This window comes from Sceloporus occidentalis, unplaced genomic scaffold (assembly GCF_023333645.1).
Source record: "Sceloporus occidentalis isolate IW3139 unplaced genomic scaffold, rSceOcc1.0.p SCAF_8, whole genome shotgun sequence".
NCBI classification, from domain to species: Eukaryota; Metazoa; Chordata; class Lepidosauria; order Squamata; family Phrynosomatidae; genus Sceloporus; species Sceloporus occidentalis.
Window position 1 is genome coordinate 10919586 of NW_028316988.1, and position 22726 is coordinate 10942311.

Here is a 22726-nt window from a genome sequence, read left to right on the forward strand (position 1 = left end):
GTTTTGCTTTTAATTTTCAGTGCTCAGTGACCCACAAACGCGAGCCATCTATGACATTTATGGAAAGAGAGGCCTTGAAATGGAAGGATGGGAGGTAAGAAGGATACAGCCAGAAAAGAGAGCTGTTAAGTCGTACATTTTGGTGGCCCTCCCAGCTGCTTTGATGGGCATTTCCCAGGTGGCAATCTGGGGATGCACACAAAACCTTCTGTGCCAAGGTAATCCAGGATGACTCCCCCAACTTTCCAAAAAAGATCAAACTGTTCAGTCCTGTGGAAGATTCCCTTCTGCCCACCATCTTGGGAATCAAAGAGATCTAACACAAACTCAGAAATCACAATGGGACCTTGGATTCTTCCCTACTGCAGCAACACCAAGATACTTAAACAATAGGAAGAAAAGACTCCTGTCAGTTCCAAGAGCCGCTTGCTTGATCATTCTCTCCTTTTGCCCTCTGGAGTGTTTTGAAGTGAAGTGTGTTTTCACATTTCTTGGTATACAGCAATTCCCTGACAATACCACATGGCCCCACAAGGCATTGTTTTGAAGATTTCGGGCATGTGTGTTACACACTCTTTCAAGAGGCTTGTCTTCCATAGAACACTTTCTTGGCAGGCAGACTGTGGAGAATTAGGCAAAGCAATCAACATAATCTTTGGATGTGGCTTGTCTTTGCCTGTGCTACTTCAGAGGGAGAGAACCATATGTGTAACTTCTGCCATGTTTTTTTTTCAAAGTCAGAATACTGGATCTTGGCCATTCATTTTAATAAACTGAATTTGTGATTAAAAGGCAGAGCAGACTAGTCAAGTTCCCAAGCATCAGGGATGCATCCCAAGAGCAAATGACGACCGTGCTAAAAAGACATGAAGAAGATCTTTGCTGAAATATGAAGAACCACCTTTAGCAGAAAGCACATAGAAAATGCCTCCTCTCCCTGGGTATTGGCTCAGAGATGTATGGCGGGCGATGCTCCGTAGAGAAATGAGCCCATTACTTATGTGGCGGAGCCACATCTTGCCAGCAGAGCACATTTTATGGGGCTGCCATGAAGGAACGTTCCGTGTTCCTGGAGCTACTGGATGGATTGTTTAATATAAGATCCTGTCCCACTTCAGTAATAGCCTTCACTCTGGGGAGGCCATGGTATTACTTTTAAAACAGCTGCCAGTATTTAAGTGCTCTTAAATTCTCTTGCCCTTTGTTTTCTTTTTGTTTCAACACTGTTGTGGCTGCTGAGAAAAGGTCAGTAGGGAAGCTGGTGTCTGCGTATGACAACAAAGAAGTGGGTGGGCTTGGGGAGTGTGTGTTGGGGCTAGTGAGCTTTCCTTCCCAGTTATTCCACCCTGGAAGCTCTTAGATGCTTGCTCCACTGAACCTGTGCATTAGAGAGGGCTTCAGCTCTTATAGTTGCTAACAGTAAAAGTTCCTAAAATGGCCAAGCCCAGTCTACTCTCTGTATGTCAGTTGTTGAGAATATTTGAGAACAACCATTTAAGCTTAATTCAGTCTGGGGCTAGGCAAAGTCTAGAAGGATATTAATAATTAGACAGGTGGAGCCCTGGGATTTTAAAGACTGCTCTTAGCCCTGTGTGTGATTTTTGACCAAAATATCCTAAAACAAACACGCAGCTCCAACATACCTGTACAATCAGAGTCTCCATCTTAACATAGTTGTTCAGATACAGGACACATTTTACAAGAGTGGAAACAAGAGCTAGCACTCCTTTTATTTTTTAAAAATAAGAATCTAAGCCTCACAGTCTCCTCTTGGGTATATGTCCCCAAGTTTAAAATTAAAACAGTGTTGTCTGTAAATGGCCTCATTGATGAGATTAAAAAGGGGGAAATGTGTTTGCAAAACCCAGGAAAGAAAAAGCAAATATAATTTTTCAAGAAACGCACATTAGCAAGGAACTGGAAATGGGCACTACGGAATTAATATGGGAGAAAATTGCTGTAAAGTATAACTTACTACATTTTAAAATAAGATAAATAGCCATTATGGGCCATTTTGTCAGAAACACCATAATCAGAGAGTAGTTTTCATTCTTCTTTGCATTCAGCCGCACCAGTCAGGGGAAGGCTGGAAATGCCTCGGCTTCACAGAGAACCTGGAGACATCTGCATTGGGCTCTCAACCCAGTCATGGCATAATGGCACTCACAACCAGCAGCATTTGGCTGAATGGAGAAGCAGAATCCCTGTAAGTCAGGGCAGGCAACTGTAGTAGGTCAGGCAGGGGTGGGGGGCAATTCTGCACCCCAGGACCCTTCAGGGGCCAAATGGACTGCTCCCCCCCCCCAAAAAAAAATATCTCAACCCCCAAAAACACAGAACTGGCTGGAGGTCTACTTCTGCTGTTGAAAAATGGGCATCTTTTGATATTAAACAGGTCTTTCAGGTAGTCTGCTGGGTTTATGGAGCTTGCTGGCTTGCGCTTTATCTCGACTGGTCCCAATGCATGACGGTGGAGAGGCCCAAAATGCCACTTTTGGAGAAAAGGTGGGGTAGTTCCTATAACAAATGGGCAGCAGTGATGGACCCACCAGAAATAGCCAGGAAAAATAACCAGCTAGAAGATGAGAAATGGACTGGTCCCTCTCTGACCTCATTTGGATGCTGCAGGGCAGGCATTCTTAACGTTGCCGTTAGCTTCTGCCAGATGTGAGCAGAATGTGCAACTCACTTTATCATGTGATGTTTAGAAATGGGGTGAACTGAGGCCCCAGGAGCTGCTTTTTGCCTTCCTCCTGACACAAGGAGTGTCAGAGATAAAGTAATTTAAAGTCATTAATTCAGGCTTGCAGAGGTTAAGCAGCTCAGACTCCCCACAAGAAATCTCCCCTTTTCTGGCCTTGCCAAACCTTACAGATTTAATGCCCTCGTTTCTATCAAGTCCTTTTGGAGTTTGGAATTGGAGAGCAAGGCAGACATTTCTTTCCCAGACTCTTACGTTTGTGCACCATCCTGTTTTCAGATTTGCTGAACTCTGCAATTCGCTTATCAAAGATGTCTGCAGTTGAGGAAACACTTCTTTTCTGGCAGGAAATAATTTTCCCCCTGGACAAGTAGACTGCAATGTCTTCCTCGAAGGAGACACATCTTTCCTCATCAAACTGGCTTGGGCAGCTGCCTGGATTCTAGTGGACTGACTGAAAATGGACCAAGGAGTCTCTAGTTGAGTCCCCACATTTGCTGTGAACTTCCACTGGTTCCTTAGTCAAGTACTTGGTTTTAGGGCAGGGGCCAATTTCCTCTGCCCCCATGTGGGCCAGACACACCCACAGCAAGCCCAAATAGCTCTGTTTTCCATTGCAGTCCCTTTCAAAATAGCATCAAGAAATGACACCCAGCAACTGACCAAGTCTGGAACAGTTTAGCTTCTGCAGAGCAGCTGTTGGAAGACATGAGCCTGCTATTGTCATTGTTGCAGGAATGCCTGTATGAGAGAAAACCAGGCCTCTTTTACTTAACCAAAGAAGGTGGCTGTTTCCTAGTATCAGAAAGATGCCCATTAATCTAAAGGGAACCAATTCTTTGCTTGCAGCTCATTACATCTGGGTGCCAACTCACCCAACTCCATGTCCATGGATCTTTCAGGAAAGGGATTCAGCAGTTTGTCATCAGTCAGAGAATGCCACTTTTCATGCAACTAGGTTTGTCACATCACATGTCTCTTGACAGTCCCATTTTGTGTGCTTTTTTGTTTTGTCTACGTGAAAACCCCAACTCTCTGAGCAAAATAATCAAAGCTCTGCCGTTTGGTTGAAAGCCAGTGATAGGGAGGGAGAATGTGGCAAAGTAAAGAGAAGGGATGGAAAGCCCTTTGTGAACATGTCCATACCCAGAGAATTCAAACCCTTCAAGCGTTCCCACTTGCATCCCACCCACTCAAGTGCCTTGCAGTCGCTCCCTGGCTGCCAAATACACTTTAATACCTGACCCCTTTTCCCGCTGCAGGTGGTGGAGAGGCGGAGGACGCCTGCTGAAATCAGGGAGGAATTCGAACGTTTGCAGAGAGAGAGGGAGGAGAGGAGACTTCAGCAGCGGACCAACCCCAAGGTAAGGCCTGGAAGGATCCATGGGTTTAGAGATGGTGGCCCCATGCCAGGAGGTGTGGGGTGTCTTTCTGATGGTTGGGGTTCATATTTATTCTTTCCCTTATGGAAGAGCATCACTGAAGGTGAGATGAGGCTTCTACAAAAGTACCAGAGGGGCAGGTATGGGAGGCCCCCAAGTGGCCCCCAAGGATAGAGGTGGGCAACACTTGACTCTTTGGGACCCCACAGAAAATGAATCGGATCAAAGTGGATGGCTGTGGGGAGGAGGATTTTTCACAGCTGCAGTCCCTATGGGGACACACGCCAATGGCTTACATCACTTCTTGTTTTATTTTTGGCCAATTTTCAATTGATAATTTTGGTATGCACTTTTCTTAACTTATAAATCTGCTACAGGGTTCTAGCGAGGGTTGCTGCATTTTGAGCCCCTTTTTGCTCTTTTGGAGCAAAAGGTGGCTCATGAGTGGGGTATTGTGGGGGGCTCTGGGTGACTCCGGGAGGCAGGCTTCAAGAACCACAAGAAGGATCCCCACTGGTAGCACACAGCCTCTGGACCTCACTTTCGCCATCCCTGGCCCAGGGGCAGGTAAGTTATGCTTCCTTTTGGCTGGGGAGAAAGGTTAATCTTAAAGTCTTTACACTAAAGAAGGAACTTGGAGCCTGCTCTTCTTGGGTTGGGTTTCTGCCCTGCCTCCTGCCAAATGCAACCGTTGAACAGGGAAGGTGCAGCAGCAGCAGACCTGGGGGGGATCCCCAGCCAAGTCTCAGGAATGTTCCAGACTTAATTTAGCATTGCAAAACAGCCACAAAAGCGTTGGCATCTTTCCCAGGGCACAGCAAGAATCCATTTCTGAGAAAACCTTCATGACACTCTTGGGGCAAATAGTGGTTATTGATGAGGCCATTCCCAGCTCAAGAAGCAAAAAAAAACAAGACCTTTCATATTAGATGATTACATATTTTAAAACTGCCAAGGTGTCAGTCTGAACCATTGTAGAAAAAACCCTTTCCCCACACTTTGCAGGGGAGCTTAGATAAGTGGCAGAGGACATGCTCTGAATTCAGCTCAGGCCCCAACATCTCCAGGTGAAAAGATGGCAGCTGGAGATAAATAGAGCTTTTGAAGGGTTTCTCAGTGCAGAAGTTTAAGATCATTACTAACTAAATATCTACATGCATATGTTAATTAGTTGATGGGTTTACCTTGTGCCCTGTATCCAAAGATTTCAAGCAATAAAGGACCATTAGAAAACCCTGGAACAGTCTGGAACAATTTGTGTTTTTAAAAAAATGTCCAAGGAAACACTGATCCACAACCTAGCCACACTGTGGTCAACAGCCAAGTCTGAACATGGTGCTCAGATGATGCCAGTGTTGGTGCCAATTGGGTACCACAACAAAGATAACCTTCTCTTGTGTCTCCAACCCAGTGACACATGCAGTGGGCAAAGGGTGCTGCCAGTTCAGTCAGGAGGAGAAGAATCCCATCATCATCATCATCATCATCAATATCTCGCCTTCCTCCCAGTACAGGGACTCAGGGAGGCTCCACCAAAACATCTCCGCCAAGCAAGCAGGCTTATCTATGAGCTTGCCAACTTCAAAATGTTGGGCATTGATTGTGCCCCTCACAGGTTTTTTCTGGTCCTGAAGGGAGGAACTGAGTCCACAGTGACCCCTAGGCCAGATCTAGCCACCAACCTTGGCATTCCTACTGCCCACCACTCGTGTTTGCAAAGAGAAGATCCAGAGTTACAGTGTCCTGGTGCTGGGAGGTATCTCAGAGCTCTCTCTTAGTGGCAGGTTTCTTTAAACCTCTGGGGCTGATCAGTCCACCTTGGATTAAGTTGGGCTACAAGTGGTTAGCTGGCTTTGGGTTGCTTCATCTTCCAGGGACTGTTTTGATATAAGGATGTCCAAGGTCTCCCCTAGTGATAAGGCTGCTAAAGTCATCCTGGCATGGAAGACACAGCACCCTTCCCTTTCTTCAGAGGAATTCTTCTTCAAACATTGCCATGTATTTGTTTTTGAATCCATACTCAGTCGTGTCTCCAAGTCAGAGCATCTTACAGTGCCTTAAAAGAGAACACTTCTATAAAAAGCCAAACATATTACAGGCATACACACTGTTGAAATAACACAACACCCATGCAGATCCCCAGCAGCCTGGGGAAAAATGTTTTTTAAATGCAGTTTTGCTTCTCTTTTCCTTACTTGCCCACTGCTCCCACCCCTCCCCATCCCAAAATAACAGCTGGCACTTTACATTAATTGTTGTCAAAAGTGTCTCACACTTTTATTTCGTTGTCTTTGCTCCATTTGTGATGTGGCGGATTTGTTATGAACTTCTCATGCATCATTTCATGCACCATAAAATGATATGTCAGGTTGTTTCGCCTGTTAGATGCTCAAAGCACTGCTAAACCCATTTTGTTTGTTGCTGTCCAGTGGAACATTTTACACCTCCTATTTGCCCCCGAACCATACAGCCTCCGGGGGGGGGGGGGGGGCTGTTTGATTCTGGGGCTGTCTTTCCCTATGGGCCTTCAGAGTCAGGGGGTCCACCGTAGCCCTCTGAGCACAGCCACCCTCCTCTGAGTTGACAAGCTAGGTAGGGTCAAGCCTGGTTAATGCCTGGATGGGAGACTGGGGGCTTCCACAAATCACACATCTGCCCCCGATTGTGAGGGTCATCATCCGTCTGACCCACTGTCTCCCAGTTCAACCTCTGTTGTCTTTCCCCAACATTTGATAATTTCCCTATATGCCAAATAGGTGAGGAAAGCAATGGCAAACTCCCTCTGAACAAATCTTGCCAAGAAAATCCCATGATAGGATAAGTCAGAAACAACTTGAAGGCACACAACAACAACAACAGTTATCAGACCACAGATGATTGAACAAAATAAAAAACTACATACACTTGAAAAGCAGGATCGCGGGGACTGTGGCTTATGTTCAGCTGGGATGACAAATTCAAACCACAGTTGGCCAGTTTGGCTGTTACAACAAAACATGGTTTGATTGAACCCAGCTATAACTAGCTGAGGTGTACCTAAGATGGAGAAAGCAGAGTGTTATGTGTGTCAGCTGAGGGCTCTCTCTCAATCAAAGTGGTGTAAATCAGGGCTTGGAGTCCTTCCTCAGCGACTGAGTTAAAGCTTTTTTGTGCTCCAAGGTCCTTGGCGCACAGCGACTAATGAAAGGCAACCCGCTCGAAGAATGGAGAGGCTTATCTATCGACATCTCTCTTTCTTCTGAATAACTGTTTGTTCCCTGCTTGGTCCCTGGGGATGCAAACCATCTTACAGTATATAATTTAATTCCTTTTCCTCTTCTGCTCCAACAGTGTTATCGCTGGAAAATTAAATTAAAACTGTTAAGGGAGCAATCCACCCAACACGGCGGAGGCACAAGTGCTGCTGAAATGAATGGCAGTTGAGAAATCATCAGGCTTGGCGAATCACTTCCTTAATGTGGCCGGCAGGCTGCTTTTTGATTTATTTGTTTTTCAAACTTGGGGGGGGGGGGAGAGACACCAGCCTCCTGGTTTGTAATTTCTTTCTTTTAAAAAAATGGATTTTTGCACTTTGATTTTACTGTGCTACAACATCCACAACAAAAAGGGCAACAGCATGTCTTTCAAGAAGTCTTAGTAACAGTCTTTCAGTTCTGTGTATTGTGAAGTAATGCATCAAAATGCATAAAAGTTCAGGCTAAAATAAGTCAGTCTTAAAGATGCTACTAGACCCCCTGCTTTCCTCTTTATGCGGAAACAGACTAACACATCTCTCTCTCTCTCTCTCTCTCTCTCTCTCTCTCTCTCTCTCTTTCCTTTTCTTTCTTTAAATAAAAAGGATTTTATTGATTGATTTAATTCAGTTTGTGCCCCGCTTTTTAAAAGGTACTTTACAAAAGGACAATGGGAGATGGAATCTGAAACATCTGGATGGTCCTCAGGATTCAGTGCACTGGGATTTAAAGACCAGTTCAGATAGTTGTAGAGGTAGGATCAGAAAGAGGCAAATCTTTCTGGCCATAAGAGTCATCCTGTGGATTGAAATCCATAAAGGCTCATGCAAAAATAAAGGAATTAGTTTTAAGGGTGCTGTCTTTGACATGTTTCTGTGTGAACCTTGGCTCATGCAGAGGGACCAGAGTCTCCCATTCTCAACTTCTGGATTGGTTGGTGAAGCCCCTTGTGTCGCCTTTCCTTGGCAGCTAACACAAACAGCTCTGGGGCACCTGAGTTATGTACATTTGATCCTGCCTGCTTCACTTCTACTCTGAATTATTCTTTTTCCCTGTTTTCCTGAAACCACCCCTTTCTCAGGAGAAGGGCTCACAGCCTGGATTGGCAAGATGACATTGAAAATTGCCTTTGACCTTGATGCTGTGGGAGCTAAAATGGAGATGCCACATCTCTGCAGAGCTCATCCTGCATGCATGCAATGGCAAGGAAAAGCAGCATCTGAAATCGGTGCAGCCCCAGACTTTTCCAGCTCATCCTTTGAGCAGCCCAGTATAGGGGTTCTCTCACATTTGCTTCCCTCGTTTCTGGCTGCCTTGCCTGCAGTACTCTTTAACTGCCCATGAGGACCCTCCACAAACCATGAATTGTCTTGGAGTGGCCGTGGTTTTGGATGCACTTCTCAGGATGGGGCAGGGGCATGTTTTCTGTCTCCAGGAGGGGGGTGGGTAAGTGGGCAAGGAGTTGTCATTCTTCCTGCTTCCCCTCAGCTGACATTTCCAGCGGAGGCTGGCATTTTTGCTATGACTATGGAGCGATAAACGAGGGGGGGAGAGAGAGTGCGCCGCATTGTGAGTTTGGAGGCTCTGCATCCGGCGATAAAAATCAGCCATCTGGGTGTTTACAGCAATTGCTTATTGGCATTCTATGGAAATGTCTCTCCAGGCAACGTCCTGTGGAATTAGGGAGCGCAGCTGTGGTCGTTTCATACAAGAACACAAGATATTTTTAAAAATCCCCAACACTTTATTTGTTCTATAAAAAGAGGCTCCACATCAGTAAGCATTTCTAACCAGAAATGAGGAGCTGTAGCCAAATAGAGGCAGGTTTCAGGGTTTTGAGAGGTTTGGCAGCAGGTGGGTGCAGGCATGGCTTTAAGGAGTGTTTTCTCCCTCTGTTTCGAGACACTACTCTGATGGGTTGAAGCATGTCAGTGACCCTGCTGTGAGAAAAAATGATAATTCCAGATTAGGGAGAAAGTGCATCTGCTTTGCTTGCTTGCGCACGGTCGGCCTCCGAGAAAGCAGAAGGTTTGCAGGCCAACTGACTCTTTTTGCCTCTGCTGGATCCAGATATCCTCTCCTTTTAGAAGAGGTGGGTGTTTTCCTCCTTTGCTTAATTTGAAAGCCAGAAGCGAAGCTTTTCTGCGTCAGGATCATGGGAAGAACATGGGTAGCTGTTACGGTGCGGAACAGAGCCAGCATTGTTCTGGCATGGAGCATGGGGTGGCAGGCTTGGAAGAAGTCCCAAAGGAAAGGAAAAAACAGGTTTTTTTCTCTTAAAAAACATTATGGAGGGGGATGTTCTGTCTCAGGTGAAAGACTACCTTGAAATTGCCAAGTCGTTCAACCCTCACCTCAATGTGCAGAAAAACTAATGTTGCTTATAAGAGCAACAGCAAAAAATATCTGGACCCAGCAAAATGCTGGATGCAGAGGGTCCGATGGTCTCTGGTTTGTGAGCAGAAACCCAATTGTGTGCCATTGCCTCCCCACCTGTGCACCCACCCAAAAACCCAATTCCCCAAGAGTTTTAGCTTGAAGACTCTGCTGGATCCCATCATCTCTATTGTTTGCCAGAGCCTGTCGTGACTAACACTTAGATTCTCGTTTTCAGGCTGGTGGTGCAAATGGAAGGGGAGGTATGATGGGCAGAGCAATATTATCTGAGAAGAGAAAACTCTAAAACAAGATTTCAGGGTGAGCACAGAAAGGTCAGCCAAGGAATACTGAAAGTGCCATCTTCGCGGCTGTCACCTCCAAGCTGCGGAAGATTGCAGCGGTGACCTTGCTCTATATTGGTGTGAAAAATATGTTTGACCCACTTTTCTCTTCTCACCTTTGCCACGAATGGTGGGTTTAGTTTAGCAGAAAGATGTGTTTCCCCTGAATTAAGTTTCCCAGAGGCGCTACTCTGGTATGACTTATCGGCTGCGCTCCATCAGTCTGTGCTTTGACTCAGGCCATGTAAAAATGAATTCTGTGTGTCAACTCACATGCACAGGCCTCTTGACTTGGTTACCGATGTATGTTTCTGTTTCCCACTGTGAGACAGGCTAGTCAAGGCACGCAGAGTCGCTGGTTGTGTGATCGTTTGAGCCGGGTGTTGGTAGTCCTGCTCGCTTGAGCCCAAGAGAGATGTTAAATCAATCATGCTCAATGTGCCATGGCCCAGGCATGCAGGTTTGCAGTCACCAAGTAATAAACACGCATGTTTGAATTTGGCTTGAGCCATGATAGAAATTTTAAAGCAGTAAGGGCTGCTGATGGATAGATTGGGAGTTGTTTTCTTTTTTACTGTCGATTTTTGAGAACCCTAAAGTAAGAATCCAGGCAGCTGGACTCACTGAGGTGTAGCCCAGAGGCCTAAGATTTTTATGGAAAGGAAAAACAGATTATCTTACTGAAGTACAGGTGCAATCCAGTTCATAGAATTTGTAATGTTGTTTTTCATCTACTTGTTATTGTTATGTGCTATCCAGTTGACATGGACTTATGGCAACCTTATGAATAGGAGGCCTCCAAGATCCCTGGCCATCAATTGCTCTGTTTAGATCTCACAGACTCAGGGCAGCCATTGTGGCTTCCTTGATGGAGTCCATCTGTCTTTCATGCAGTCTTCTTCCTTTCCTAGTGTCTTCCACTTTTCCTAGCATTATCATCTTTTCCCAGTGAGTTATGTCATCTCATGAAATGTTGAGAGTACAATAGACTCAGCTTAGTCATCCTGGCTTTTAGTGAGAGTTCTGGCTTGATTTATACTTGAAGCCATTCATTTGTCTTTCTGACAGTCGAGGGTATCTGTAGGCCTCTCCTCCAGCACCACATTTCAAATGAAACAATCTTCCTCTTGTCGGCTTTCTTTTCTGTCTGCCTTTCGCATCTGTACCCAATGGTTAAACCTGGCACAGTGTCACTTACCTTCTCTTTCCAAAGCTGCAGCATATGCTAACTCTGGGTGTCTGAGCGAGGCATCTGGTGAAAAAAGGAATTATTTCTGACACCCAGACACCTCTCCCCTTTTCTCCCAATGGCCATCCATCCTCGATTCCCCAATTCCTCATGGGCTCCAAGGGTGACCTCGCCCATCCAGCTCCTTGCCCAGCCCTTCACCTTTCTGCTTCAGGCCCAGTGCATCTGGTCAATACCTGGCTATGGGCAACATTGCACTGAAAAGCCAAGAAGCCTGTTGTTGTTATTGTTGTTGTTGTGTGCCTTCAAGTTGTTTCCAACGTATGACGACACAAGGTGAACCTCTCACAGTGTTTTCTTAGCAAGGTCTGTTTGGCCATTGCCTTTCTCTGAAACTGAGAGAGCCTGACTTGCCTAAGGCCATCTGCGGGAAATTGAACCCTGGTCTCCTGTGGTCCTAGTCCAACACTCAGACCACTGCACCTGCAGGCTCCCTGTCTTCCAGTTTTCTAGGCAAGATTTATTCAGAAGGAGGTTTACCATTAGCTGCATCCTACTGAGATGCAAAACAAACTTATGCGAAGGACTGTTTCTTTGCTTTTGAAACATAACAGTGAGGGTAAAGTCCCTGGCCCTAAAAGCTTGCAGTCGGAATTTCTTCAGGTAAATAGGAAGACCAAGGCCCAGATAAATGACGGAAAAATGTGTCAGCAGAGATGGTGAGGAACAAACGTGGGTGAATCCAGTTATGCCTTCTTTAACTTGGCCATGGCTGGGAATGGTTATTAAGGGGGTGGAACAAAAGGCCTTGTAGGACAGGTAGGTTTGGCGGGAGAGATTTGAAGGAATAGGAGGAGAGGACAAGATTAAAGCAGAATCATTTACGGGAGCAGGAGACCTTGGGGCAGGCCAAGGGCAGTGTCCTTGTTTTAACACTGAGAACCTGTTTTGTTTCTCCAGGGGACAATTAGTGTAGGAATAGATGCCACTGACCTCTTTGATCGCTATGATGAGGAGTACGAAGATGTGCCAGGGAGCAGCTTTCCCCGTGTTGAAATTAACAAGATGCACATATCCCAGTCTATTGAGGTAAGGTGGATGTATCTGTCTGTGTGTCAAAAAAAAAACCAAACCCTACGGAGAGGGATGGTATAAAGTCTTATGCGTTAATGAGACACTCCAGTGCCGAGCAGCTGAAGATGGAAGCACAGCTCAGGGAGGCAATTACCAGTCTTGAAATGGCAAGGTGTAGCAGGAGGGAAGGTTCACTTACAGTCAAGCCATCTGCACTGAGATCTGATGGGAGCGCAAAAGCTCTGAAGCCCAAAGTTGAGCCACCTGGTCCTTCTTCTTGCTAGCAGAGTATTTCTTTGGCTGGCGTTCCCTGGCTGTGCCTAGTTAGGAATCCTTTGCAAAAAGAGGGGGGTCAGGGAAGGGGTGAAGTTTCTAGGATTCCCTTTTTCCATGGCTGATGAGCATCTCACTGCCTCCCTGAGCTGTCGGCTGAGCTAAGATGTGAGGGAACCTTCAGGGAAATTCCAGGTACAAATGGGAGTCCTCTTTGGTAAAACTCAGGCAGGTGAGCATAAGTGTCTGAGAGTGGAAGTGGAGGGGGGATGATAGGCTCAGTACCTCAGTTGTTAGGGACAGATGCAGGGGGCAATATCTATGTGTGAACTATATAAACCTACTTGAGTCTTAAGCTCCTGAGGAAGAGGGCTTTCTTGGTGGCTTCTCCCAGGCTGTGGAACTCCCTGGTTGTGCAGACGCATATTTTCTTGTGGGAAAGGGGTGCGCCACGTTTCTCCTGCATCGGCCCCAGAGAAAAGCAGTGGCAAACCTCCTCAGAACATATATTGCCAAGAAAGCCCCATGGTAGATTTGCCTTAGGACTGCAGTTGGTGAGAAATGATTTGAAGATGCACAACAGCAACCAAGAGTGGGGATCTGTGACCCCATGGCAACCTTCAGGTCCCAGCCTGTAGCAGGTTTCCAGGAAAGCAGAAAACAGTTGTTGCCCAATGGTCTAAATATGGTAGAGATCCTTGGCACATGAGGGGCCCATCAGAAACACACTGCCTGAGAACAGCCTTGTTGTGTTGTGGTAACTGTCTGTCTGTCTTTTAGGCCCCTCTGACTGCCACAGATACGGCAATCCTGTCAGGAAACCTGTCAACCCAGAATGGGAACGGAGGTGGTTCTGTGAACTTGGCTCTCAGGCGTGTGACCTCTGCCAAAGGCTGGGGAGAGGTAAGAAGACCACATCCCAGATGCCAGCCACTTCTGGCCAGTTGTAAATTGCTACTGACCTGCTCTGTAGCAGCAGCTGCTGCTGCTGCTGCCTTGGCCTCTTTAATAGGAGATCCTGGAATTCCAGTTACATGCTTTCTAGACCCATAAGGCTCACTTGTTAAAGCAAGTGGCATTAGATACTGAACCAAGGACTCCATGTAGCATCGCTTTTGGGGATATGACCCCCCAAACACTCAGGACTTGGGAGTTCCTCTTGCTGGGCCACAACTTTCTTGTGGTAGAAGCAGAGTGGCAATAGCAAAGGCAGGTTCATCTCTCAGATTTCAAAGCCACACGCACACTGGTGGAGTCCTGTTGAATGAAGCTGTGCCTGTTGTATCCTGACGGTTTCTCTTTCTTCTCCTTGTGCAGCTAGAGTTTGGAGCCGGTGACCTCCAGGGGCCTTTGCTGGGTCTGAAAGTATTCCGGAATCTCACACAAAGATGGTGAGGCTTTAGAAAGTGACGCTGTGCCTTCCAGGAAAGAACGGGCTTGACATAGCCTTTGTAGTCTGTGAAGTAGGCCCCGCTTTTTTGTGAGGGGGAGTTGTGTTAAGATTGCTGAACCTCTTCCTCCAGACCTCTTGAATTGACACATGAAATACCACTGCCGGTACAGAACCAATTTGCAGCTGTCACCAGGCAATCACCTGAAACTATGAGACAGACATAGTGGCAATTCTCCTGTAAAAGGAGAGACACCTGCACTCTCTAGATGTCCTGTCTTTCTGTGACCAGAGGATGGCAGCTATGTGTTGCCTTTGCTAGGATCTTTCAGAAACAGAGTGTTTTCTCCTTCACCCTCCCTGGTCAGCTCTCTCCTCTTCCTCCCTTGCAGCTTCATCACAACCAACTGTGCCCTGCAGTTCTCCTCCCGTGGGATCCGGCCAGGCCTGACAACGGTCCTGGCACGGAATCTGGACAAGAACACCATGGGCTACTTGCAGTGGCGCTGGGGCATCCAGTCTGCCATGAATACGAGTATTGTCCGGGATACCAAAACCAGCCACTTCACTATGGCCTTCCAGGTGGGGTCCTCCTCCCGTTTATCCTCAAAAACTTCCTGCAGTGGCAAGGGTGAGGTGGGATGGACATATCTGCTGTATACACTTGGTGAAGGGCTTGTGCCAGGAATCTGCAGAGCTGTTCTGGGGAGGAAGGAAGACTAACTGAAATAAAGAAGTTGGCAGCATGAGCTTTCATAGACTTCAGTCTACTTCCTATGCATCTGAGGAAGTAGACTGAAGTCTGTGAAAGCTCATGCTGCCAACTTCTTTATTTCAGTTAGTCTCATACTCCGTACATACTCAAATTAAAGTAGTTTGAACTTACAAAGCCATTAAACATTGGTCTTACCAACTCCAAGGACTCTGAATGATGCTGGCCATTGGCTTTTATGCCTTTATTGTTTCTGGATCAGCTGTCATAATTATTACAGACCTCTCACCTTTGGTGAATTTACCCAGTCCCTTTTTAAGGCCCTCTAAAGCAGTGGCTTCATCTTGTGAAACTGAATTCCAGCACTTCATTTTGTGTTGGTTGAAAGAAAATCCATCTTGAACTTAGTGCAGGTCAAATTATGTATTAAGACACTGCAGGGAACAGGGATTGTATTGTGTTTGTTGGGATGAGTGAGGTGGCGGAGAAATCATTGTAAATGGCTGGCTTTTTATTTCTGTGCTTACTCACAGCTGGGCATTCCCCACTCCTTCATGATGGTCAGTTACCAGCACAAGTTTCAGGATGAGGATCAGACGCGAGTGAAAGGGTCCCTCAAGTGAGTCCTGGGTCGGCATTCTACCCTCAAATACACAGTAGAGGGGAAACCTAGTTGGGGTGTGGAGTGCAAGGTAATCTTAATAGGATTTAAGTGCTAGCCAACACAACACCTACAAGTGTGTGCACTTGAGAAGCATGTGGATAGGGTGATGCTCTCTTCAACCAGCATTGTGTCCAGGTTCCCACCTGAGAACCTGGACACAACTGGTGTGCCAGGTGCCATGTTAGAGTATCTCTGTCTTCTGGCTATCAGAGATCTAGGAGGATGATCTGGGAACAAGCATAGAATACACACAGATGCTGGTCAGAATCGACAGCGATCTGAGAGGCCTGCCCTCAGTTAAGTGGGCCCAAATTCTTCTGTTCCAGGGCTGGTTTTTTTGGGACTATTGTGGAATACGGGGCAGAGCGGAAGATCTCTCGGCATAGCATCCTTGGGGCCACGGTCAGCGTTGGGGTTCCCCAGGGAGTCTCTCTGAAGATCAAGTGAGTTGACTTTTCCCCATGCTTTGGCTTGCTTGTGCCTGCACCTGGGGAGCTCCATGATGAAACAAAAGAAGGCCAGGAGGCTAGGATGTTCATGAGGGCCAAGCAGCCCCCGTTTGAGGGACTGGCCTTGTTGGGCACCTGCCCTGGCCCACCCCTTTGGTTTCCCAGCCATGTTGCTCTTTCCTGAGGAGACAAAGCTCTGGGGATTAGGACCGGAGGAAGAAGGCAAGTAGACTGGCAATGGGAGCGGGAGGAAGGAAGATGTGGACAAGAGCCTCTGGCACACAGCTCTCTCACAAACTTTGACCCTGCATTTGGGCTTGTGCCTTGTGGCCTTGGGTAGCCTTGGAGTCTGGCTCAGTCCTGGGCATCCTTATCAGCCCTACAATATGCTCTCTACTTGGCATATCACTCAGAACGGAAGCTGAATGTTTCCTGTTAACAGCAATGTTACTTTGTCCATGCTGGCTGGGGGATTGTGGTGGTGGCAGTCCCTGAAAAGTACTACTTTGAGCTCTTCCAACGAGAAATGTATGAACTCTGGCTGTGTTCAGAGGAGGCAACCTTTACAGTTTGTTAATCTATGGTGCCTGCCTAGGTTTTGCCAGCAGAGGGCAGCACACAACACTGGCTGCCTCTAAATGAATCTAAAAGAGGAGGAGGAAGCAATCTCTCCCCATACTACTGCTAATAGTTATTATCAAGATTAGGACTTGGATGGGAGACAGCTAATGAAACCTAGGTACTGTAGGCTGTATTTCAGAGGAAGAATTTGGCAAAACCACTTAGTCTCAAAGGTGCTACTGGATTCCTTTACGTCTTTATGCAGACACTTTTCCAAGGCAGTGCTCTTGCCATGAGATTCCTCCCCTATGCCTAGGAGAGGAGAGGGCCTTGGCCCTGAAATCTGGGGACTGTACCTAGGCTGTTTGTATTCCTCACCCCAGAGCTTTTAGCAGGGTGGGAGGATCTGTACATGCAGGTTTCCTTCCCAGGTAACAACCCATAAAACTAATCTGATTGCTCCTCTCTTTGTATTTCTCTCTTCATATCCCAGGCTGAATAGGGCTAGCCAGACCTACTTCTTCCCCATCCACTTGACGGACCAGCTCCTACCCAGTGCTGTCTTCTATGCCACGGCAGGGCCCCTAGTCATCTATTTTGCCATGCACCGGCTCATCATCCGGCCCTATCTGAGGGCACAAAAGGAGAAGTGAGTGCCCCCAGCATCTTAAATCCTAATCTCCCAGGAACAGACCATAAAAAGCCTTCATGGAAAGGGGTCTTTGCAGTAGCTGTGCAAACCCTCCAGGGCTAGAGATGAAGTCTCTATGAATAGCAGCCAGGCAAGGCCTTTGGATTCATGCGCTGCTGGCCACAGTGGGTCACAGGTCTGGAGCACAGGGTTTCTCTGCCTGACATCTGCTAATCCCCAGATTAAGTTCCTGGGAGAGCCCCCAGTCTCCTGCCTGCGCCATTGCTCCAGAGGATGGGGGTCCTGTTTGTGATGTTCAGCTATGGGGTGGGCAGGGGACCAGACCTCAGTGCCTCTGTGTGTTCCTTCCCTTCCATTAGAGAGTTGGAGAAACAGCGAGAGAGCAGTGCTAGTGACATCTTGCAGAAAAAGCAGGAAGCAGAAGCTGCTGTAAGTCACCTCTCCTTCCCCTTTCCCACTCTTTCCTCCTCTCCATTCTTGAACAGTTTGCATAGACAAAACCGCAAAACCTCTTCTGCAAAAATCTGGCCAAGAAACCTCAACACTTAAACCACTGCACCACACCAGCTCTTTCTCCAGTCACAGTTACCCAGTCCATGGTTTTCTTGGCAAAATTGATTATTCAGAGCAAGCTTGCTGCTGTTGCCTTCCTCTTTAGGCAGAGAGTGTGTGACTTGCCTGGTCTCCAAGGGTTCTAGTCCAGCATTCAAGCCACCATGGTTCTCACTAGATGTTTAATAAGTGTAAAATACAAACACAATCCATGTTACTTACACATTTCTTGGTAACATGCATCATGGCACAGAGCTGAGTTCCAGAGCAGAGGTACCACAGTAGTTGCACATGAGCATCTGCAGTGCATTGCAAACAGATCATACACTTCTTAATTCAAGCCTAATTGCATGGGGATGCCTCTCCTGATGCTCAGAGAAAGAAGGTGCTTGAGCTCTCTGCAGGGCAGGATTCAGCCCCTTTATTTGCAAGGTTCCTGATGCTTCTCCATTGGTGTTGCCACATAAGGGCCTGAATTCTGTCAGCTTCAGTTGTGAAGGCAAATCCCACTCACAAAACCTTTTGATTCAATGATTTTTATTCTGCTTAGGACAGACAATCAGAACCAGACCAAATTTTCCCCAGCACCATACTCTTGTGCATGACCCATTAATTTTGGCCCCATTTTCCTGGGAAGGATGTCCAATCGGACTCGGAGTGCAGGACCTCCTGTCATGGAGCTTTTGAGATACAGATTGGCTCTCTCGTGGTAGGCCCTCCTCTCTCCAGTCTCTGCTGCTCCAGAGCATCTGCCTCAGGCGTCGCATTCTCTTCTGTCCCCTCTTGTAGGTGCGGTTGATGCAGGAGTCTGTCCGGAGGATAATTGAGGCCGAAGAAGCCAGGATGGGTAAGAGCAGTTGGTTTTCCTTTTCTTGCTCTTCTGGGGGATCCAGGTGGCTGCAGAGGCCGCCTTCAGTTCTCTAATGCTCCTGACATCACCTTTTTGGTGCATGGTCAAAACATGGCTTTCTATTGGAGCCTCGTTTCCTTTAAGCATGGTTTTAAAACTCCTTTAGCCTTTTCAAGCTGTCTTTAATTTGTCTGAGCAGTTTAATATGTTTCTATCTTGCTTAAATTGTTTGTTGATTTTAATGTTTGTGTTTCATGGCAGGCCTGATTGTGGTGAACGCCTGGTATGGGAAGTTTGTCAACGACCAGAGTAAGAGGAACGAGAAAGTAAAGGTCATAGATGTGACAGTGCCCCTCCAGTGCCTGGTGAAGGACTCCAAACTAATTCTCACGGAAGCATCTAAAGTAAGGGTCCCAGTGGTTTTGAGGGGTAGGTGGGGAGATTTACCCCAGCAGCTCACCTCTCTTAGGTGCAACAGACTTGGGGCTGCTTTTGGCATTTTGGTTGGCCTTTTCTGAGCAAGGTAGAATAGAATGACGGTACTACGGCTCTCATTCTGAATGCTATACTCCTGTTCTCACAGCCCAGGATTGCATTGGCTTTTTGGGCCTTTGCATCAGACTTCAGACTTGGCCAACACACATCTCTTAAACAGAGATTTGCAAGTGGGAGCTGAAACGTGCCAGCCTTGCGTGGTCTTCTGTGAGGGTGTGTTGCAACTGCCCTGGCAAGCATTATTTCCACCTTGGTGTGGTACCTGTCCCATGGCTCATGTGGGTGCATTTTTTTCTCCTGCCTTTGCCTTTGGCTGACACTGCCCTCCTTTCCCTTGCTCAGGCTGGCCTGCCAGGGTTCTATGACCCTTGCATCGGGGAGGAGAAGAGCCTGAAGGTGCTCTACCAGTTTCGTGGAGTCCTACATCAAGTGATGTCATCCGACAACGAGGCCCTTCGGATACCAAAGCAATGTGAGTAGCAAGAAAAAGAGGGTGGGTAGGGGCTGTTCCCCTTCCTGGCCAGATTTTCCTTCTCATATCCTTGTACCTTCCCCCACCATTGTGTCCTAGGATAGGAAATTGGCCCCTGGACCACCTGCTGTTGGCCACTCCTGGGTGAGGTGGTGTTGTGAGAGCGGGAGGAATTGAAGCCCCTCCTGGGGTCACTCTATCAGTCTGGTTCTCTGTGTGTGTCTAGTTCTGTTACAGATGCACAAACTGGTCTTCCATTGAATCGGGCCTTATGTTCATAGTTCATCTACCACAAAGGCCTTGGATTGGCAGCCAATCTCTAACACCTCCGAAGAATATTTTATTTCAGTGGACCTTGTCTTCCCAATATCTGCCTCTATAAAACATGGTCTCCTTTCTTTATCTCTTCCTACCATCCCTCTTCCCCCTTTTCTGCCCCAACAGCTCACCGAATTGACGCAGACAGCTAATCCTGAGGGAGAGGTGCAGCAAGTTTTGGGGTTGTGTACCAGGGGGTGATGAACCGATAGAAACAGCACCCATCTTTCCTCCCTGGATCCAATTGCGTCTTTGGATCGACCGAGACACTTTATGAACTGCAGAGAAGGTGGTTTTACACCGATTATGTTGTGGGACAAAAAGGAGAGGAAGTGGTTTTGACAAGATGGTGACCCAAGAACAACGCAGGCAGCACCCGGGAAGGGGGCCAGGCCCATCCAGCCATGAGCCCATGAGGGGAAGATAGGGGAGGCCAGAAGGGGAAGCGAGTGTAATGGGATGGCTGTTCCTATTCTTGTAGGGTTTGGGCTGCTTTGGCTGGAAAAAATATCAGATGGGGAGAAGTTGAATCAGGCACCCACCTTTGCCATCTCCTCTGGGCATGCCCTGTTGCCAGCTGGCCATGCAGAGAGTGTGGCATTTGCAGGCGTTCCAAATCAAAAATGGACTTCAGAGGTTGGCTGCCAGCCTGTCTTTGAATCTCTCAGCCCCTTCCAACCATGGTGTCTCCAGCACCTGTTACTGCTGAAGGGAGATTGGGAGTGTGTGTGTGTGATGCACGTGTGATGTGTTTAACCAAAAGTGGTCTCTCTGTCGCATTGTCCCTTTTCCGAGCAGGACAGGAATCTTGCTTGGAAGCGAGCTAAAATTAACCACCCAGGTTATTTGACACAAAAAAGTGGAAAGGATGTGAGTAGAGAGGGCAAATGGAAACAACACAAGAGCACCCAAATCAAAAAGGTTCAGGTAAGAGTTGCTCTGTGTCAGTATTAACATTCTGTTCTGACAGCACCTATGGGTGCTGCTGGCCCTTGGGAAGCAGCAGCGGTGGAGGCCTGCAGGCGCGCCTCTCATTCGCTTCTGTCCTTGGCGGCGGCAGCATTCAAGTGGCTGTGGAAGAGGAAGAGCAGGAAGCTCTGGGTTTGCTCTTGGTCAGTCTTCAGAGTGCCTTCCTTAACTTTATGCAAGGTCTCCTGGCACACGGGGAGGAGGGGTGCACACAGCAAGGCAGGTGCTGTAGCAACTGAGAATTCTCAAAACACACACACAGCACATTCACAGCCCACCCCATCTTCTTTTTGTATTAACTGCTTTCTTCTTAATTTTTTATTTTTACTTTTATTTTTTGGATCCAGATTATGATCCTCAGCCTGTTCTCAAACTGGCAGTCCATTAGTCATCTCCCTGTGCAAAATGATCAGGGGTGCCAAGGTGCCCAGGCATTGCCAGTTGCACCTCTCCTTTCTCCTTAAAATGAGGTGCCGTGTCTCCCTCTCACCTCCATTCTTTGGCTGAATTAATCATTTCTTCTTGCCTTGACCCAAACTGTGTGCCGAACATGTCCATTTCTTTCATTAGCCAAATAGTAAAGGTTTTCATTCATGTCAGTTTGCCTGGACACACCCTGTTACTGTTCCAGGTGGGTACTGTCCCAAGCTTCCTTTAATGCTGATGAAATAAAAATAACTCTGTATGGTTATAATAATGGTAATACTCATCCTAATCCCTCTTGGAAAAACTCTGCATTCTGGTTTGATACCCACAATAGTATCAGGAGCAAAATTGAGAGAGGCTGCTTTGTTCGGAGTGTTGTTTCAGGGCAAAACCCAACCCCACTTGATCCTGCAGCTTTTGAACCGGCAGTGGTGCTCTTCCCCACTCCGGTCGCCTGCCCCATCTGGCTGGGGTCCTTGTTATGCGCGGGAGCCACTGATGAGGGTGCTGGGGTCTCCGTTGTCTCCCATAACAAATAAGGACAATAAAGTGACCCATTTGGAAGAAGAGCTGGTGGTTGTTTGATTGGGCGTGAGGGATGGAGCAGATCTCTGCTGCGGGCTTTGGAGTCTTTTGGACAGGGGCTGAAGGGTCTTACCTTTAGTTTGTCTCTAATCCCTTGTGAAGACTGAAGGATGTGATTTCTGTGGACTTGCCTGGGTGTCTTTTCCCCCTCCAACACTGTTTTTGTAAGAGGTTTCATGGACTAGCTCTGGAGTGGGATTCCTGCACACATCCTGATGTGGGACTGCAGTGCCCAGCGTTCCTGATCCTTGGCTGTGCTGGTCAATGATTGCTGGAGTCCAACAAGAAGGAGAACCAAAGTTCTCAGGCCCTCCTTGATGATGATCAGGGCTGACCTGCTTAGCTTCCAATATGAGAGGGGAACTGGTGCCTTGAGGGTATTTAGACCCTTTGGGTGTGGATGCTGCAAAAATTCTTCTCTGCTTATTAGTCTTTTAGAGACAATGAGGAGTTTCATGCCCAGAAATCCAGCACTGTGCATGTCTAAAGTATTTCACTGTCTTCAAAAACTATGGTTGGGCAATAATGTTAATACGATACTGATAAACATATTGCCCAACCATGTGTAGACCAGCATGGCTGCTTTTGCTTTTTGAGACCCATCTGTCTTGGTGTTTTTCACATCGATTTGTTCCTTTTGCTCTTCACATGCAGCCAGCAGTAACCCAGAAGTGAGTTCCCTGCTTGTCTATGGGGAAGTGCATGAATGAGCATAGAGGTAAGGGGGCAGAGATGGTTACATTGGCACTTCTTCCGGCTTCCGTGCGAACAGTGCCATCTACCGGGCAGATGTTTCCTAGAAAAACTGGGGCTGGGTAGGTGGGGGTTGTCCTTCCTTGTGACGCCTGGGCATTTCTTCCCAAGTTGCCAGTTGCTAAAGCCAACCTCTGGTTTAATTTGGGCACTGCCCTCAAAAAAGATGGCTGCTAGGGTGACGGGAAAGGATGCCTTTGACCTGGAAGTGATCCCTCCCACATGAGGGGAGGTTGTTCTTTGCAGAAATGCAAGCTGCCAGTTGCTTTAATTGGCTGGACACAGGTCACCCCCTTCTGTCCCTCT

General features: G+C 47.3%; 1 protein-coding gene across 2 annotated transcripts in view; it reads left to right on the forward strand.

Annotated features, from left to right (window-relative positions):
* DNAJC11 (DnaJ heat shock protein family (Hsp40) member C11) overlaps nt 1-21649 on the forward strand; it is a 37167-nt gene extending 15518 nt beyond the window's left edge. The window contains exons 3-16 of one of the 2 annotated variants that reach the window (XM_089534540.1): nt 21-94; nt 3964-4065; nt 12186-12314; nt 13353-13475; nt 13890-13963; nt 14355-14544; nt 15208-15293; nt 15665-15781; nt 16842-16997; nt 17360-17429; nt 18342-18399; nt 18664-18806; nt 19240-19369; nt 19814-21649. In XM_089534540.1, the coding sequence (XP_089390666.1) occupies nt 21-94; nt 3964-4065; nt 12186-12314; nt 13353-13475; nt 13890-13963; nt 14355-14544; nt 15208-15293; nt 15665-15781; nt 16842-16997; nt 17360-17429; nt 18342-18399; nt 18664-18806; nt 19240-19369; nt 19814-19839 (1478 nt within the window). In that variant the 3' untranslated portion in view covers nt 19840-21649. The remainder of the gene's footprint in view (nt 1-20; nt 95-3963; nt 4066-12185; nt 12315-13352; nt 13476-13889; nt 13964-14354; nt 14545-15207; nt 15294-15664; nt 15782-16841; nt 16998-17359; nt 17430-18341; nt 18400-18663; nt 18807-19239; nt 19370-19813) is intronic. The other variant, XM_089534541.1, reaches the window with a different exon arrangement.
* Nucleotides 21650-22726: the final 1077 nt, after the last annotated feature.